This window comes from Daucus carota, chromosome 1, assembly GCF_001625215.2.
Source record: "Daucus carota subsp. sativus chromosome 1, DH1 v3.0, whole genome shotgun sequence".
NCBI classification, from domain to species: domain Eukaryota; kingdom Viridiplantae; phylum Streptophyta; class Magnoliopsida; order Apiales; family Apiaceae; genus Daucus; species Daucus carota.
The window spans coordinates 36,151,776-36,170,283 of record NC_030381.2 but is presented as its reverse complement, the minus strand read 5'-3'; the positions used below and the strand labels follow the sequence as shown (position 1 = coordinate 36,170,283).

General features: G+C 35.4%; 3 protein-coding genes across 4 annotated transcripts; 1 reads left to right on the top strand and 2 right to left on the bottom strand.

The window, feature by feature from the left end:
* The first annotated feature begins 1,270 nt into the window (after window positions 1-1,270).
* LOC108202655 (squamosa promoter-binding-like protein 1) lies at window positions 1,271-9,027 on the top strand. 2 transcript variants are annotated; one of them, XM_064081913.1, is made up of 12 exons: window positions 1,271-1,871; window positions 1,951-2,558; window positions 2,752-2,933; window positions 4,814-4,971; window positions 5,049-5,459; window positions 5,861-5,935; window positions 6,032-6,139; window positions 6,601-6,712; window positions 6,827-6,965; window positions 7,068-7,218; window positions 7,329-7,949; window positions 8,235-9,027. In XM_064081913.1, exons 2-12 carry the CDS (start codon window positions 2,020-2,022, stop codon window positions 8,676-8,678), a joined length of 2,940 nt encoding a protein of 979 aa, XP_063937983.1. In that variant the 5' UTR covers window positions 1,271-1,871; window positions 1,951-2,019; the 3' UTR covers window positions 8,679-9,027. The 2 variants fall into 2 exon arrangements, with proteins under 2 accessions (XP_063937983.1, XP_017226642.1); XM_017371153.2 differs by having other exon boundaries at window positions 1,342-1,871; window positions 5,852-5,935.
* A 2,590-nt stretch (window positions 9,028-11,617) lies between these two features.
* Window positions 11,618-13,677, bottom strand: LOC108204834 (S-adenosylmethionine synthase 2). Its single transcript, XM_017374469.2, has 2 exons — window positions 13,540-13,677; window positions 11,618-13,030 (listed from the first exon to the last, which is right to left on the bottom strand). Exon 2 carries the CDS (start codon window positions 13,026-13,028, stop codon window positions 11,853-11,855), a length of 1,176 nt encoding a protein of 391 aa, XP_017229958.1. The 5' UTR covers window positions 13,029-13,030; window positions 13,540-13,677; the 3' UTR covers window positions 11,618-11,852.
* Window positions 13,678-17,289: 3,612 nt separating this feature from the next.
* LOC135150057 (pentatricopeptide repeat-containing protein At5g47360-like) lies at window positions 17,290-18,146 on the bottom strand. Its single transcript, XM_064086248.1, has 2 exons — window positions 17,756-18,146; window positions 17,290-17,648 (listed from the first exon to the last, which is right to left on the bottom strand). The coding sequence occupies exons 1-2, from the start codon at window positions 18,144-18,146 to the stop codon at window positions 17,290-17,292; spliced, it is 750 nt and encodes a 249-aa protein (XP_063942318.1).
* Window positions 18,147-18,508: the final 362 nt, after the last annotated feature.

Below are 18,508 nucleotides of genomic sequence, written 5' to 3'. Positions count from 1 at the left end.
GGACCCATTAACTATTTTAGGAAAGTTTTGTGATGTAAAGAAATGGGTGGGACGGCCAAATAAGGAAACTGTAAAGAATCTGGTGGGACGGAGGGAGTATTATCAATATCTAAATGAAACATGTGTTTTCTGATATATGGCCAATTGAATGCACTCAAATCTGACAGTTACCGCAAAGTCAAACCTAGTCAATTTACCAATCATTGAGCTGTAAATCTCTGCCATTACCACAAACTAAGGGGACCATTCCTAAACCTTAATTCAAACTCTATGCCTGCTATCGATTTTTATTTTAATTCCAACAAAAGTAGGTATAAAGAAATTACACTATGCATTACTCCCTCCATCCCAAAATAGCTGTAACATTTCTATTTTTGTTGGTCAAATTGACTAAGTTTTGACCAAAGATTATAAGTCAATCACTCATTATTTTAAAAGACTGAAAATTACATCTTAAAATAAATTAAAAGTTATTTCCGGTGACATATTTTTTTATTTTGTTAATTGATAAAATATTAATAAAATTCAATCAAACTTTTGTCAATTTGACCGGCACAAAACCAAACGTGACAACTATTTTGGGAGGGAGTATATTATTGAAAATAAAATTTTAGCACAAAAATTAAAAGTAATAATGAGTTACTAATAGCCACTAGTTATTTCTCTGAAATGAGTAAACTTCCCATGTTTAAAGACTACGATTGAAAATAATGGCCATTTTTAATTTTTGTACGTAATTTTAGATGGAAAATATATATTTTAGTATATTATTTTTTTGATTTTTCCTGAGTAACATCTAAATTTTAAATTTTAGATGAAAAAAATTATATTTCTATATATTGTTTTTTGATTTTTTTTCCAAAATAAAAAATATAGCTATTAAATTTTATTCAAAAAGTGAAAATTTGCCTCTTATACTAGAGGATTATTATATAAAAATCAGAGAAAATGTCTTATATACTCAAATTTTTACAAATTATGTTTTCGGAAGAAAAAACTCGAAATGTCACTTGTGAATTGCGGATAATCGAGCATTTTTATCATGTTGAAAATATTATAGAACGTAATATGATATGACGTTTTAGTATAAAAGAATATATAACTTCAAAACGCTAAAAATTATGTGGTGTTAAATAATAATAGATGAATGAAAATTATATGATGTAGTGATTTGAACTACAAAATTATATTTGAAATTGGACATCCGAAAACTACTGCAGACTTGCCCAAGAAGTAGTACAACTCAACACTACACAAGAATTAGATTCGTGACGCTATAAACAAGTCTATAAACAAGTCCAAACAGTAAATACTTGCAGTTAACAATGCTCTGCTCTGTCTATACATACATTGCACAGAACAAACAAGTTGATTAAATTATTCAGTGCCCCTTATTTATTTCTGCACCTAATTTTCCTCTCTTCATTCTTGCCTATATATTCTCTTCAATTTTTCATTTCCAGCAATCTTTCTCACTCTATATTATAAAGCTGCAATTTTTATTTTCCAACCTCTAATTTATTCTCCTCCCTTAAAGTTTGTTTTTTTCTGTGTTTTTTTACTTGTTTCTTTTGAAATATGATGATTATTGGTGCAAGAAATGTAAAGCTGGGATCTTTTTGTTAATTTAGTTGTGGGTTTGTAGTTTGGATTGTTGTTGTTGAGCTAAATTTGTATTCTTTGTGTGTTTGTTTATTTATTGGGGTGTTCTTGTTATGTGGGCTGGCCTTGTTGGATCCAAGGATTTGTAAGTGTACTGTTTTTGTAATTTTGGGGGTATAAGAGGTTAATTTGGTTGGGTTCAAGTGATTATTTAGTTTGTTCAATTTCAAGATTGTAGGGTTCTATTGGATTTGGGATCTTTATGTGATGTAAGTACTGTATTCTACTTTGTGAATTGATTTATTTACTATTTAATCTAATCTTGGGGCTGTTCTGGCTTTTATGCAGTTTAAGATTTGATTACATGAGTCAAAATTTGGCAAGGTTGCTGAAATTTTAGGCCTGCTGATTCCTGTAATGAAGGCGATTCGGAAAAATATGGAGTGGGATTTGAATGATTGGAAATGGGATGGTGATCAGTTTACAGCTGCTCCATTGAGATCAGTGGCAGCAGATTGTAGGAGTAGGCAGTTTTTTCCCATTGGACCAGAGATTCCTGTTGTGACAGGTTTATCCAATAGTTCTTCCTCGTGCTCGGAAGAAATTGATTTAAGAAATGAGAGAGAACAGAGGGAACTAGAGAAGCGGAGGAGGGTTTTCGTTGTTGATGATGATGAGTTAGATGATGAATCTGGATCCCTTAATTTAAATCTCGGGGGAATGGTGTACCCTGTAGCTAATGGAGAAGTGGAAAATTGGAACGGAAAGAGTGGAAAGAAAACCAAACTTGGTGGCTCTGCATCCAGTGGCGCAGTTTGTCAGGTAGATGATTGCCGAGCTGATTTGAGCTCTGCAAAAGATTATCATCGACGACACAAGGTGTGTGCTGTTCATTCTAAGGCCACCAAAGCAATGGTTGGAAGTGCGATGCAGAGGTTTTGTCAACAATGTAGCAGGTCAGTACGAGTGGAAAGAATACTTTACACTTTTACTGGCAACTCGCAAGCTGTGATGAAACTCACAAAATTTGATTGCTCAGAATTTTCTGTTGTGTATAGATTTTAGCTGTATCTAATTAGTATCCTATTTGTTTGAGTACAGCAGTTTCAAATGAATAATTGTTATTTTTTTTGGGTATACTCTGGACAGGTTTCACCTTCTCCAAGAGTTTGATGAAGGGAAAAGAAGTTGTCGCAGGCGTTTGGCAGGTCATAATAAACGACGAAGGAAGACGCACCCAGAAAATTCAAATACTGGAGTACCAGTGAATGATGAACTAAGTAACAGTTACTTGTTGATTAGTCTTCTAAGGATACTCTCCAATATGCACAGTAAGTATAAGTTTCTTAGTATTTCTCACATTCTTCTTTGCATTGATATCCCAGGAAAGTAGGAAACTGTTCTTTTGATTTTTGTGGTAGTCTTCGGAGATTTCGTTTGTTTTTGATTTAATAATCTTGCTTGGGATCTACTCCTAGCATCCTTTTCCTACATAAAAGTTAGAAAGCAAGTCCAGCCAAATATCCCCTTGCACCTGTGGAGTTGTTGCTGTAATCTATTGCTTATTTCAGAAAAACAGAAGTTTTATTTCAATGCAACAAGAATATAACACTTTCATCTTTTTAGTGAGCAGATGGGTCCATCAATAACTTTCTATCTCCATTATAAACATAATCCCGTCTTTTGGTTTAGTGGACATCTGTAAAGCTTTCTCGATGGAAGACACCTATGGATCCTGGTTATATAAATATGTATCTTTCTCAGACAAACAAAATATACCACTGCAGCAAAGCAAGAGTAGCATAACCTTCTTCTCATAGTGGCGCATCTTTCTTTGTATTAATCTATTTTAAATGGTGAGAGACCTTACTCATAATTTGGGAAAAGCAAATTTTCCAGAACTTTAAATAAGTCACAAATTTTCAAGGGTTCCTGAAACAGAACTCAGTTAAAGTTAACAACTTCAAATGATATGCAAAAACAGCCAACTCTGTAAGCGATTTTGCTCTAGTCTTTTGGCTTACACACATAGGGCAGTCATTTACCTAGGTTGTGTCATATTTAGCTTCTCTACTGCTTGCGCCTAGTCACCAGTCTAACCAAGCAAAAGATGACCACTTAGCGCTACCACCTAATGGACTCAAAAAGATAATTGAGTTTATACATCTACCGAGCTTGATATGAATTTTTATTCAGGATATCAGAAGGTAACAAACAAACCATGGGTCATAATTATTCACAAGGAATTAGATGTTATACATCTGAATTAATCATAATTAAAACAAAGTAAATTTCTGTTACACAAGATCTAGTATTTGACCCTGCCCTCATGCTTCCTTCTCTAAATAAAACATGAGGGAATACTAGGCTACAATTGTCAGGGAGAACTCTGATCCGCGGAGGTAGATACAAAGTGGAGAATTTGCATAAATGGCCGTCTCTCACTTGTATTGTTTTTCAACATTTCAGTACTTTTCTACTTCCCCCTTTTCACATTGCTTGCTAGAACTTCAAATTTTTTGCAGTCACTAGGACTTTGTTGCAATTAGTTGTAGGAGTTTTATCTGTCTCTGAAAACAGGGGATATCAAATTATACCTAAAGTATGGCAGTAGGTCCTCACTTTAGGAGCTAAATTGTATATAGATGTGCATATATTCCTTGCATCTTGAAAATTAGGATTCAAGAGGGTTTTTTAGAGTGTTGGCAGCTAGAATTTAGTGATTGTCAGACATTTGTGGCATTTTGGAAGTGTTTTACCCCTTTGATAGATATTCTGTAATTATTTCCTGCCATTTGAGTCTTGCTGCTTCCACTACTTTACTCATGTTTGCCATTTTAAATCATGTTTCTGTATATAGCAGCTCAGATTGGGGGTGTTTAAGATTTCCAGGCAACTTTTGTTGGATGACTGATTACATTACGGATCACTTTTATGGTTGAACTACAAAGTCATGGTGAATAACGTGATGCACAGTAAAGAACGACGTTTTATATTTTCCCTGTTAATGTATCATTTGTGTTTTTTCCGTTAACTTATTTTTCATGTCACCTCATTCTTGAACTTCCACCCTTCAACACAGAGCCCACTAACAACCAGACTTTTGGGCTAGTTTGATTTTCGGATACTAATTTTATATTTCAATTGGATACTTTTGTGACATTTTTATAATTGTTATTGAACTTACAGACTGTCCTTTTATGAGTTGCAGCTGATAGCTCTGATCAAATGAAGGATCAGGATCTTCTTTCGCATCTATTGAAGAACCTTGCAAGTGTTGCTGGTACTATTAACGAAGGGAATCTTTCTGGGCTATTGAATGGGTCTTCGAAATTGCAATTGCAAAATTTTGTTGCATCTAGAGGACAGGTGAGAAATTTTACTTGAGTTGAAAATTCTTGGATTGTTTATCCAACTAACATTACATTTTATCTATGAATATGTAGCAACTTTCTAGACCTACCGGACAATGTACGGTTATGCCTTCATCTGGAATGACCCAAAAGAGAGAGTTTGTGGATAATGTTTCTGGTGGAAAATTTCAAACTCCGCCTGCTCAACTCTCCAATATTCATTTTCCCACTAAAGACTGCATCGCAGCGAATGCAAATGCTTCAAACGCAAAAATGGAGAGCACAAAAGAACTTAACTTTGACTTGAATGATGTTTATGATGATTCCGAAGAATGTATGGAACCTTTGGAGAGATCTGATGCCCCAATATGTGTAGAAAACGGATCTGCTGGTTACCCTATATGGATACACCAAGACTCTGACAAATCAAGCCCCCCTCAGACAAGTGGGAATTCAGGATCACTATCTACTCAATCACCATCTAGTTCCAGTGGAGAGGCTCAGGTATTATTGCCTATTATTTGCATCTGCTTGTTGGTTGTAACAAGTAACAACTGAAAGCTGGAATGTCATAATATGAAGTTTTATTGACATGAATGAATTTTAGATTATATCAAGCATGGGTTCATGTTATAAACACAAAGGATTCTTTTTTTTTTTTTTGTGAGGTCCATCTCCCTGTTGCATATCACATGCACCTGCTTTCCTGAGTTATCATCTGATACGAAGTACTAACTTATTATGCATGAAGTAAGAGAAAACTGTAGAATTATTTTTCATACAATAGCCAGCAAAACTTTTCATAAATCTATGTGCATTAATTTGTACACTATAATAGATTTGTCACTTATCCTGTGTGCAAAAGAGTTTATCCTGATACCTAATTATGTTTTCAGTTAGTTCAGGTTCGTACGGATAGAATTGTTTTCAAACTCTTTGGGAAAAATCCTAGCGAGTTCCCCCTTGTCCTGCGAAGTCAGGTAATTCATTATCAGCTACATGTTCGATTGAAGTGTCTATAATTTCTTGCAGAAAAAAAGTAAGTATAACTCTGTCTAATAAATGGAAAATTTCAGATTCTTGGCTGGTTAGCGCACAGTCCTACAGACATAGAGAGCTACATAAGACCTGGATGTGTCATATTAACAATATATCTCCGAATGGAAAAATCCACATGGGAGGTGGTAAGTTCTGCTAAGCTTCTTTATCGTACAATTTTATTGCCCTACTTTTGATGAAACACCCGTATCAACTTTGTTGAGCCTGCCTCTGTTCGGATGATGGAAGGTTTCCCTTTAGTTTAATAAAAGGTCTAAAACTGTAGCTCAAAACTGGGGCTCAGTGATCTGGATGACTTCTCAGAACCTTCTCTGATCTAAGGCTCAACCATGCTTCAATTTCAATTCTATTCCTCAAATACTAAAATATACTCTGCAGATATTAAAGATTCCTTCATCACTATCCCTAAATGATTAGCTAGATGTGCATTTCTTCTTATGTAAAGAGGAACTGTTTGTGGACTAAAGGGGGAATCTTTAGTAAGTAGCCACCAGATGTTTAGTTGTGTGAGAGTGTCGAGCCTTTCTTGAATATCTAGGCATGTTATTTGATGTTCTGCCTTTTATTTTTAGTTACTTTGGTGTAGGTCTGTAGCGATTTAAGCTTCAGTTTACGGAAGCTTCTGGACTCTGACTCTTTCTGGAAAGAAGGATGGATTTATACCAGGGTGCAAAATCGTGTAGCATTTGTACATGATGGTCAGTTCCTAATTTTTATTTTTGACCAATTCTGTTCTTGCTGTTTTTATTCCCATCATATTAGTGGGCAATAACTGCTCAAGAGGTCTCTTACTTTTGTCTCCTAATTTGTAGGTGAGGTTGTTCTAGACACACAATTAACAGTAACCAATGACAAAAACTGCAATATATCGAGCATCAGGCCAATAGCAGTTACCGTGTCTGAGAATGCTAATTTTTTGGTTAAAGGCTCCAACATGTCTCAGTCTACAAGGTACAATTTTTGTGTTTGTATGCCACATCACACCACTTGGGCTTGGAGTGAAATCTTGTTTGGCTTAGTATACAAATATGGACAAAATTCTTTTTGTTACAGGATACTATGTGCACTTGAAGGGATGTATCTGGTTCAGCAAAGCTGTTCAGAACTAATGGATGGATGTGGTTCATTATCTGAGAGTGATAAGGGTCAGTCCCTTAGCTTCCCATGCTCTATACCAAATGTTATGGGAAGAGGATTCATTGAGGTGATGTCTTGCCTCCTTCACTCTGCAAAAAAGGGTTTCAGTCTCTCAGATTTGGTCGCTCACATTATAGATGTATCTAATCTGAGTAACTTGCTTGTCTATCTCCTTAGGTTGAGGACCAAACTCTCGGAACCAGCTTCTTCCCATTCATAGTCGCCGAGAAGGATGTTTGTTCTGAAATTTGCACTCTGGAGAGTGCTTTAGAGCTGGCTGAAACTACTTCTGGTATTAAGGGGGAAACTGAACATTTGGAGGTGCATGACCAAGCTTTGGAGTTTGTACATGAGATGGGCTGGCTTCTTCACAGGACTCAATTGAAAATTAGATTAGGACCCAATGATCCGAACCTTGATTTATTCTCATTCAAACGATTCAGGTATCTCATGGAGTTCTCCTTAGACCATGACTGGTGTGCAGTGGTTAAGAAACTTCTCTGCATATTGTTTAGTGGTATTGTTGATTCTGGAGAACATCCAAACATTGAGCGTGCACTTTTAGATATCGGCCTCCTCCACAGAGCTGTACAGAGAAACTGCAGGCCCATGGTACAAGCTCTTTTGAGTTTTATCCCTGCAAATGTTATAGACAAATATGGACCGGAGCAAACTTTACCGGGTCATATCTTCAGGCCGGACTCAGCTGGACCTGGGGGTTTGACTCCTCTTCACATAGCAGCCAGCAGTGGTGGTTATGAGACTGTCTTGGATGCCCTGACTGATGATCCTCAAATGGTATATTCTTTACCCTTGGCGCATGCACTTTCTCTATAATTTAATCGAATATAAATTGACTAGATATTCCCGATACAAAGAGCATTAAACATGCCTTTAAGATGGGCACATCCTCGACAATATATAAAAGTAGTTGCTAATCTTTTTTCTAATTTAATTATATCATACATTATTTAGGTGACCTGCACACCTTTGTTATTTCTTTAATTTCATATTCCCTCTTAGAGTATAAATAATATAACAGCAGTTGCAGTAGTGCTGATGTTCTGGTCTGTAACTCTTCAGGTGGGACTTGAAGCTTGGAAAAATGCCCGCGATGGTGCAGGTCTGACACCCCATGACTATGCATTCCAGCGAGGCTGTCACTCATACATCAACATGATCCAAAAGAAAACGAAAACGAGATCAGGACAGGGACATGTAGTGGTTGACATCCCTGGTACCATCAAACAGAAACTCCCAGGTGGACCAAAACCTACTGAAGTTTCTAGCTTCCAAACCGAAAAGGCCATCATGAAACTTGTCCAGTCAAATTGCAACTTGTGCGAACAAAAGTTGGCTTATGGCAACTACAGAAGATCCTTAGCATCATATCGTCCAGCAATGCTCGCCATGGTTGCTATTGCAGCTGTTTGTGTATGCGTAGCTCTGCTCTTCAAAAGCTCACCCGAGGTTCTCTACGTGTTCCAGCCATTCAGATGGGAGCATCTGAAGTTTGGATCAAGCTAAGAAGCGAAATACAAGTGTGTGCATTGTACTGACTGGACTCGGAACTCTTATCGTTTGTGTTTTTGCAATCTCTTACTTTAGAAATAAGTTACAAGAGCTGAACTTGAATTCTTGAAATTAGGATTTAGTGGCTGTTGCATATGTTTCTGTATATATATGCCTGAGCTTATACGCACTTAAGGATGAAAATCCATGCGAGCACCCCTCAGTATAACACTGTAAATATGAAATTTACAAGTGAGCTAGATTATTGCTTGCGGGGTGCTGCTTATGCAGATTGTGGAAGATTAAAAATAATTCGTGTTTGTAATGGGTGTTTGGTTATAAATTCGAGATATTTTATTCCCAAGCTTACTTGTCTGCAGTCGTACTAGTGATGCTGATGCATAAAATGTCAATAGGCAGATTTTATTCGGCTCTTAAATTTCTGAAAAATTTGGGTCAGTGAAACACTCCTGTATACTCTTTCTGTCTGTTCTATACGTTTTTTTTCCCCACCGCTCGATACCTGTTTTAGAGCTCCTAGAATGTATAGTCCATAACTTATTTTTATAATTTTCTTTTTTAAATAAAAATTTAATAGTTGAATTTTTATTCTGAAAAAGAAAATTTTAAAAATAAATTTTATAGAATTATATTCTACGCGAGTATTAAAACGCGTGACGAGTTTTCATTTGTTAATATAAACGACGGAGGATGGAAGGAGTAGTCTGTTTAAGATCCTCAGACCAGATCAGGCTGAACCAGATTTTTTCTGCCTGTTCGGTCGAATAAAAATTGGAAATTACTTTTTACTCATCAATCTTTAGAAGTTTTTTAAAAAAATCAAACAGGAGCTGCATCCCATACAAAAACAGCAACAGGATTACATATTTTTGTTCCAAAACAAACACACCGACATGAATACCTGATTTCCAGGAATGAACAGAACGTGCAATGTAGGATATTAGATCCATTTTTCCCGATTAAACAGACGCTAGACAATACAGTGCAAGATAGATAGAACAGTCAAGACAAATCACACACAAATTATGTACACATACCCTGAGACAGTTGGATAGTAGGATTGTAGCAGTTAGTTTATCGGAGGAATTAAATTTTGCAATAAATCATAGGATGCTGAAGCTTGCTATCATAATTTTCAAGAAAATAGTCTCAAATACCAGCGTATAGGGGTGAGCATGGGCCGGTTCGGGATAAAACCGGAACCGCAACCATATATCTTCGGTTTTTAAAATTGAAAACCGCAACCGCCGGTTCGGGTTCGGTTTCGGTTTAAAAAACCTCGGTTCGGTTATAATCGGTTCGGTTCGGTTATAAAACCGACAAATATAAATATGCAAAATAATACATGGTTGAGACAAATTGATACACATAATCCAGACATAATAATTAATACGAAGTCTAACAAAAATAACATTATTTAACTCAAGGAACTCCTGCCAATAATGCTAAACTAGCTTTTAACCAGAATGCTCACCCAGAATACCATATATTATAGTAAATATCAGAACCTCATGGCCTAGACATACACAGCATTGGGAGTGACAGACCAGCAGTGAGCATGAGATAAAACACAGACTTATGTTTCCTTTAAAAAATTTGAATAGATTTATTGATTTTCAAACATGATATAGATTATATATTCATTATATCTTACATATATTAATTATTATTTTATTATTATTTTAATAACCGGTTCGGTTCGGTTTTTATCGGTTCGGTTGGGAGGTATAACCGGAACCAAACCATTTAAATCGGATCGGTTTTCAATTTTCCGGTTTCGGTTTCGGATCGGTTATATTCGGATCGGTTTTCTCCGGTTTTTCCCGGTTTCGGTTCGGTTTCGGTTACAAATCGGTTTTTTGCTCTGCCCTACCAGCGTAGGAGAAGATGACTGTGATCAGTCATTTCACAATCCAAAATGCTTAAATCATGTGACCTTTGTCCTCTTTTTCTTTTTTAACGCTACACGATCAAGCTGAACATCAGACCGTGTTGCGTTTTACTCCTTAAAAGCCAAATCATGTGGCATTTTGTACGATTTTTCAAATGTAAACACAAGATGATATGTTATTTTGGACATAATTCGTGCGTTTTGTGTTGCGACATTTCCTCTGACTCTAGCAGTGGTCCTGAGACAATTGGATAGTAGAGCTCACAAGTCATACAGACAGTTTGATTTTATTTATTTTTTAATTTCTAGTAGATTGACGTGTAAAAAGTAATATTCAATTTATATGACCAATTTGATCCGGCCTGCATAATTTAAATAGACTATTTCATTGACGCCTGGATGTAAGAAAAGCCTGGCCCGGATTTCCCCCAAAACAACCGGATTTTCTAGAATCACATAAAATCTGGATCATCAGACATTTTGTGCAGAGTACACGCAAGAACTGTATTTCACCCAAGCAAAAAATTTGGGAACAAATTATCGCATTCACATAAAAAATTCAGAATTAATACTTTTCAGCTACAATAAAAATACGCAAGGATCTAGATTTAAAAATATTACTCTTTGTATCTCAAATTAGTGATCACTTTGACATTTTATACGTATTTAAATAAAAAATATATATGAATTTTCTATTTATTCAGAAAAAACTCAAAACTTAATTTATATTTTCTATACACCTTAAAATATGTAGAAAAATTTAAAACGACTACAACTCTAATTGCAAGGCACGGATATTACAAATTTAAAGTGACTCATAATTAATTTTTAAATTTGACTGACCATACTAGCAAGTTTAAATTTGATTGATCATGCTGACATGGTCAGATTAACTGATTGAGAGCCTCTTTAAGTTGATTTATGTACACCCTGTTTCTATTTAAATGAGGTGTGACCACTGACCACTTTCAAAAGAGAGGCAGTTGGGATCTTCTTCAGATGTAAATGATTCTCATGATAATATATTTCACAAAGCATGATAGGAAGAGACAAATAATAACTTCAACTCTGTATAGCATCATTAAAATCCCCACTTTCTCTAAGAACATCAAAAGTTAAAATCCTTCCATGAAAAACCACATGAAACAGTTCAAATAAGGCAAAACAAACATTTAGATAATAGGCCAAAAGGAAAATACTAATAACTAGCAGCAGCACCAGCAGGCAGCAGCAGATGAAAAAACCAAACTTTTGTTTCTCCAAATTATAATTCTATCTTAGGCTTTCTCCCACTTGAGTGGCTTCACCACTTCCCATGTGAAGTCAGGGTCGTCTCTTCCGAAATGGCCATAGGCAGCAGTCTTCAAGAACCTACCATTACCACCTCTCTTGAGATCAAGATTGATAGAGATCATTCCGGGCCTGAAGTCAAAGGTCTCCTTCACAATCTTCAGAATCTCTCTGTCAGGGATCTTTCCAGTTCCATATGTGTCTACGAAGACGGATAGAGGCTCTGGAACACCAATGGCGTATGAAACCTGCACAATGCACCTACGTGCAAGCCCGTTAGCCACGATACTCTTTGCAGCTTGCCTGACAATGTAGGCACCACTCCTGTCCACCTTAGTCGGGTCTTTGCCAGAGAAGGCACCGCCACCATGTGCACCCCATCCTCCATAGGTGTCAATGATGATCTTGCGTCCAGTTAAACCAGCATCACCATGGGGTCCACCAATAACAAAGCGACCAGATGGGTTCAAGTGAAAGATGGTCTTTTCATCCAGATAATTCTCCGGAACAACAGGCTTAATGACATGCTCCTTCAGATCAGCAGCAATCTCATCATTGGTAACAGTCTCGTCATGCTGAGTCGAGATCAGAATAGTGTGCACACGGATAGGTACCATAGCACCATGATCATTCTGGTACTCAACAGTCACTTGGGTCTTACCATCAGGCCTCAACCACGCACAAGTCCCATTCTTGCGAACCTCAGTCAAGCGAGCCCCCAACTTGGTAGCAAGAACATGGCTAAGCGGCATCAGCTCCGGGGTCTCATCAGTAGCATAACCAAACATATGCCCCTGATCACCAGCACCGATCTCCTCAGGCTTCTTAGTCAAATGACCATGGACACCCTGAGCAATATCAGGACTCTGTTGCTCAATGTTAACAAGCACCTTACAGTTATCAGCATCCAAACCCACATCATCAGAAACAAATCCAATTTCACGGCAAGTGTCCCGCACAATCTTCTCATAATCCACAGTCGCCTTGGTGGTAATCTCACCAAACACCATAACCATATTAGTCTTTGTGCACGTCTCACAAGCAACCTTGCTATCAGGATCCTGCAACAAACAGGCATCAAGGACCGCATCCGAGATCTGGTCACAGAGCTTGTCGGGGTGTCCCTCATTCACAGACTCAGAAGTAAACAAAAAGGTCTCCATTTCTGCAATGTAACAAACATCACACTTAATTCAAATCCAAGTCGAACCTCACTAAAAATCACTTCCAAAACCAATCTTACAATCACACACACACATATCTAAATAACTTAAGTAAACATTAATTACGCAACACAAAATTTTTTGTCCGGTAAGCAAAAGTCGAACCCAGATATCAACAAACAGTAAACACACCATTTGAACTATCCAATCGCGCATGTCAACACGTAATTTTATTAATACATAAAATTTATAAATGATTAACATGTCATAACTATCAGATCTGCTAAACAACTCAACAAACTAACAAAAACAAGCAACAGATCTACAACTAAAATGAGCTTATAAGCAACTACTTCAAACTAAAAGAACTTAAAATTAACAACCAAACACATTCCAACATGATAGATTTGACATCAGACAAGCAATTCAACATTACTACAGAACAGAACAGTAAATGTAAGATCTAAAGATACAGAAGCTGTATGTATATACAAAGAGAATAGAACAGTACCTTTGTAGAGAGAGAGAAAGAGGGGGAGTAATGTAAAGATATCTCCACAAAGAAAGGTCCGGTGGGTGGGCTGTAGTTGTGCTGGGCAAGATTTGAAGGCGAGGAGAGGGTGATATTTATAGCCCAATTCACAGATCCACCTTCTACATAATACGGGTCAGGTTCATTCTCCTTGTTTTTCTTCATTATTACCGTTTTAACCCTGCTATTTTGTACAGTAGCTCCTATATTTTTGCAAAAATAAGGGGATGTAATGATGCATAAAATATGAACATAATCTCTTGGATTATTTTTATATATGTACCAGACTCAAATCTTGTATCAAATTCTTTTTCATATCATGTAATAAATAAAGTAATGATTTTAATTAAATGATTCATATATAAGATATAAGATTTATATTCAAAAAAACCAAATTGAAAACAAATTGGTAGTCCAAAATTTGGAGTACTTGTGTTGTTAATGTGAGTAGAACATCCAAACATTATTAACTAAGATTTGAAAGTAATGTTATGTATCCGACCCAAATCTTATACCAAATTCTTTCTCATATCACTCGATAAATGAACTATTGACTTTAATTGAATGATTTATATGCATATAGGAGCTCATATTAGAAAAATATTACTCCTCCCATCTCAAAATACAAGTCTTTTTTAAAAAATTACGCATATTAAAAAATCATTATTTAGATAATATTTTCTCACTTGGACGCCTAATAAATGCATGAATATAGACTCTTATTCAATCCACATTAGTTGTTATACAACTTTCAAGATAGATAATTTTGTAATAATGTCAATATATTTGCATTGGAAACTAAAAACAGTCAAGTATTATGAGAAAAAAAAAAATTTCTTCCAAAAAAGACTACTATTGTGGGATAAAGGAAGTAGTTGCCCAAAAATTGTTTCCATTTTTTTTAATAGTAGTTGACAATTTCTAATTAGTTCCACTAATATCAACAATAATGAAGAATCATGTATGCACATAAAACGCTCAATTAAAATTATACATATATCTGCCACATTATCTAAGGAAAAAATTGAGAAACTTAATATTACTCTCTCGTAATATTGATGCGAATAAACGTTATCAACTAGCTTTGGAAGCAATTTTTATATGATTTTCCTACTTTAACATGGTAAATATCGTTTTCTTATTCTCTTTATTTTTGAAAAGATTACCCACATTAATAGGAATATATTTAATTTAAATTAAAAACATTAATAATAATTTATAGATTCTAATATATCTCAATAGATCTTCTCTCTGCAATTTATAATTGGACCAAGAGTGGAAGGGTAGAATGTGCTAAAAGCCTAAAACACATGGGTAAATGTGTAATAGCTCATTTCCTTTGGATTTTTTGTGAATTTGTATTCCGTTCATATTCTTTGTTTGGTAGGACTAAATTTCATGTACAAAAACTATCAAAATTAGGGTGTGTGTGAGTTAAGACCAGCACGTTTTAACAAGTTTAGCGGGTCTCGGTGATTAAACTACTCCGATATGGCTGTGGCTTCGCTCTGACTTTAATGAGCAACTATATATTTTAAGTACCGTCACTTGCATAGGATTATTTATCATTCATAGTGTTTTTTTGCATGTATCCAACAAGTTGCTTAAAAAACAAACAAGTTGCTGGGAATAAAAAGAGAGACAAGTTTGCTGGTTAGCAATGCTAGAAAGAAGTTACAACCAACTTGACTTATTATCGAGAACGAGAATATAATACTCTAATACATTTTATAATTAATTTTATAAGTTATTCTATTTATTTTATGTACTTTTATAAACCATAGTTAAAATTTGGTATTATAAAAATTATTATATTTAATATTAATATGAAAAGTCAAATATTTAAAATAAACTAGGAGAGTATAAAATATTATGAATTAAATAATTTATATGTAAATTTGTAAAGTTAAATTTCAAAAATTAAAATAGTGTGTGAAATAAATCTGGGTTTTCATTATTTTAAATTAAGTCACTTGATATGTAAATCTATTTTACAACACAAAACAAAACTATAATTACACTACCAAATATCTTGCTATAATAATATGATGTGAGGTAAACACCTCACTTAATATTTTTTTTAAATATGAGGAAGCTTCAACTTTCTTGTCCGAGACTAATTTACCCTTTTTTTTCTTGAAAAAGAAAAACAAATCCTACAGCCAAGTATTCTTTATATGAAAATTATTATCTTTATACCATCAATTCTTTGTTATATATTTTTTTAAGCCCATCAATAATTATATCATTTTTATAATATTAATATGTGTTGCACAAAATTCTTTCCTGACCACAAATTCACCAATCATGTCCATCATTACTCCGCCACTAGATCATCTCGGGAGTTTTTTAGTCGAAACATACATTTTTTCTAAAAATAGTGGTAATTTGAGCGAAATGATGTCATTTAAATTCTTTTCTAATATATGTCAATATAACCATTCATTAAATCAAGACAAGAAGACCTCATATTTTTAATTATGTACTCATTTAATTTGAAATAAATCTAAATTTGATCGGGTTGTTATCCAGATTCTCAAGATTCTCGTTAAAAATCAGATTTTTATTAACAACATCAAAGGAGTTCTCTGAATTCGGATTTTTTTATGCAATCTCTAATACAAAAAAGGAGCACTTTTATAAAATCAAGACTTGATCGAATAATATTAAACTGGCATTCAATTTAAGTCTTCTAAGAACTGCATTTTACTGAATAAAATATTTTAGTATATTAATTTACGTCACTATATTTGGTTGGCAAGTGGGGTTACATTGGGGGTTGGTGCGTCGTTAGAGGTGGACTACTAAGCATATCACCATCATTTTGCTGCTAGTAGTCTCATTCTCCAACTACCACAAAACTACTACACTCCAAACAGCCACCAGCCTTCTTTACTTACATTTTTGCTTTAATTTGGTTTTAAAAAAAATAAATAAATTATTTCTGGTTTTCTCCCCTTTTTTTTATTTTTTTATTCTGACAAAAAAATAGTGGGAAAAAAAAAATTCACCCCATTTGTCAAGGAAAACAATCCTCATCTGAAGTTACCAACAAAATATAAAATCACCAAAGTTGAAAGAACACTTGGAGATTACCATGAAAGGGCAAGTATTCCTGTATAAAGTCCTGAAAGAATTGCAGTGAAACCAAAACGGCTGGAAAATCAACATATAGTTAAAAGACATTTTGATGTTCAGCCACTGGATAATTTCACTGATAGTGAGTTGCCAGGTCTCATACAAAAATAAATAAATTTATGCCGACATGTCTAATGAGCTATACTGAGATGAATTTTCCATAATACCTTTTACATTGATATTTAATAGTAGCGAACATGATTTAACCGCAGCTTCTAATTTCCATACAGCAGATTACAGTGTTTGCCAGGGGATCACCAGCATCCTTGACCTTCCACACCCTCATACAAAATGTTCTGGCGACTTAGACTTCAGCCAGTCATGATTTCTTATGATACTTCGGGACTTCTGTTCAGCAAATAGTCATATTTGGTTCTTTAAAGTATTAGTTGATCATTTCAAAAACATGTATACAATCCAATGAACCCAGCATTTCTAGTCAGTTAATGGTTAAATGTCCTTTTTTCACCTTAAAGATAACTCAATTAGATACAAAATGATCCAAAACTCAGAAATGAAGAATGCAACGAAGAAACATACAGATCAGCTAATAGCATCCAAACGTCTGAACTGAAGTATCCAAAAAATATGTCAACTCCGGTTTTGAAGTCTTAAAATATGAGACACTAGCTCGAGTTCTCCAAGATTTTTCAAATGATCAATCGTGATCTCACCATAGGGAGGTTTCAATTCAATAACTTTTTCCACCATTACCCCAGCAAGATTTGCAGCCTCTAGCAAATGTCCGTCTTGGCAAAGCCCAGCCAACGAAATAGAATAAATATCAGAATCAATTGTCAATATGCAACCCAACTTCTCAATTATGACGTACAAGCGATAACAATCCAGAATCTGCCCCTTTGAACAAAGTTTCTTAATCAAAAGGCTCGAGGCCAGGCTATTAGGACTGACGGAAGTAGCTAACATCTTTCTGAACACCTTCTCAGCCTCTGGATTTTTTCGACCCGCATCAGGGACACTACAAGAGCACTATAGCACTAAGTATCAGAAACAAAACTCTCTCCAACAAATCTGCAAATGAGCTTAATTAAAGTACTAGCAGTGACCCTATTAGGCGCATAACCGTTGGCAACCATTCTATCCAAAATACTCAACGCCTCTAAGGACTTGCCATTTTCACAATAGCTTTGTATCACAGATGTATAAGTAATAACATTTGGTTTACTGTCACCGCCTGCTTTCTCCATCTCCCCCAACAACTGCAACGCCTTGTCTGGACTCCCCAAACTACAAACCCCATCAAGCAGTGTAGAATACATCACCGTGTTCGGCAAACACCCATGACTCTCCATAACCTTAAACAATCCACACGCTTCCTCCAACCTATCACCCTCCACAAAACCCTTAGTCATCGCAACATACGTAATCTTACCAGGATAAAGACCAAAACCCCTCATTTCCCTCATCAACCTATCCGCCTCATCCATATCACCCTTATCACAAAACAACCTAATAACCACATTTATACGCCAATGTATCCGGTCGACAACCACCTTCCCTCATCTTCCTCAACACCCACAAAGCCTCATTCGCAAGCTTAGCTTCTCGACACAAATTCAAAACAACTTTAAACCTCTTGACACTACCCAAACACCCCTCAGTACAAAAATCCTCCATAACATCATTATGACACAAGTGTTCAGCTTAATTTTCAGCAAGTTACAAACTTTATTATACATATAAGTAGTGTGTCTATAATTAGGCTGCAAAGCAGCCCAAATAAAGAATCTAAGACCCAATACAGGTTGATTAGCACATCTTTGTAACACTTGAGTTACACACCTAATCT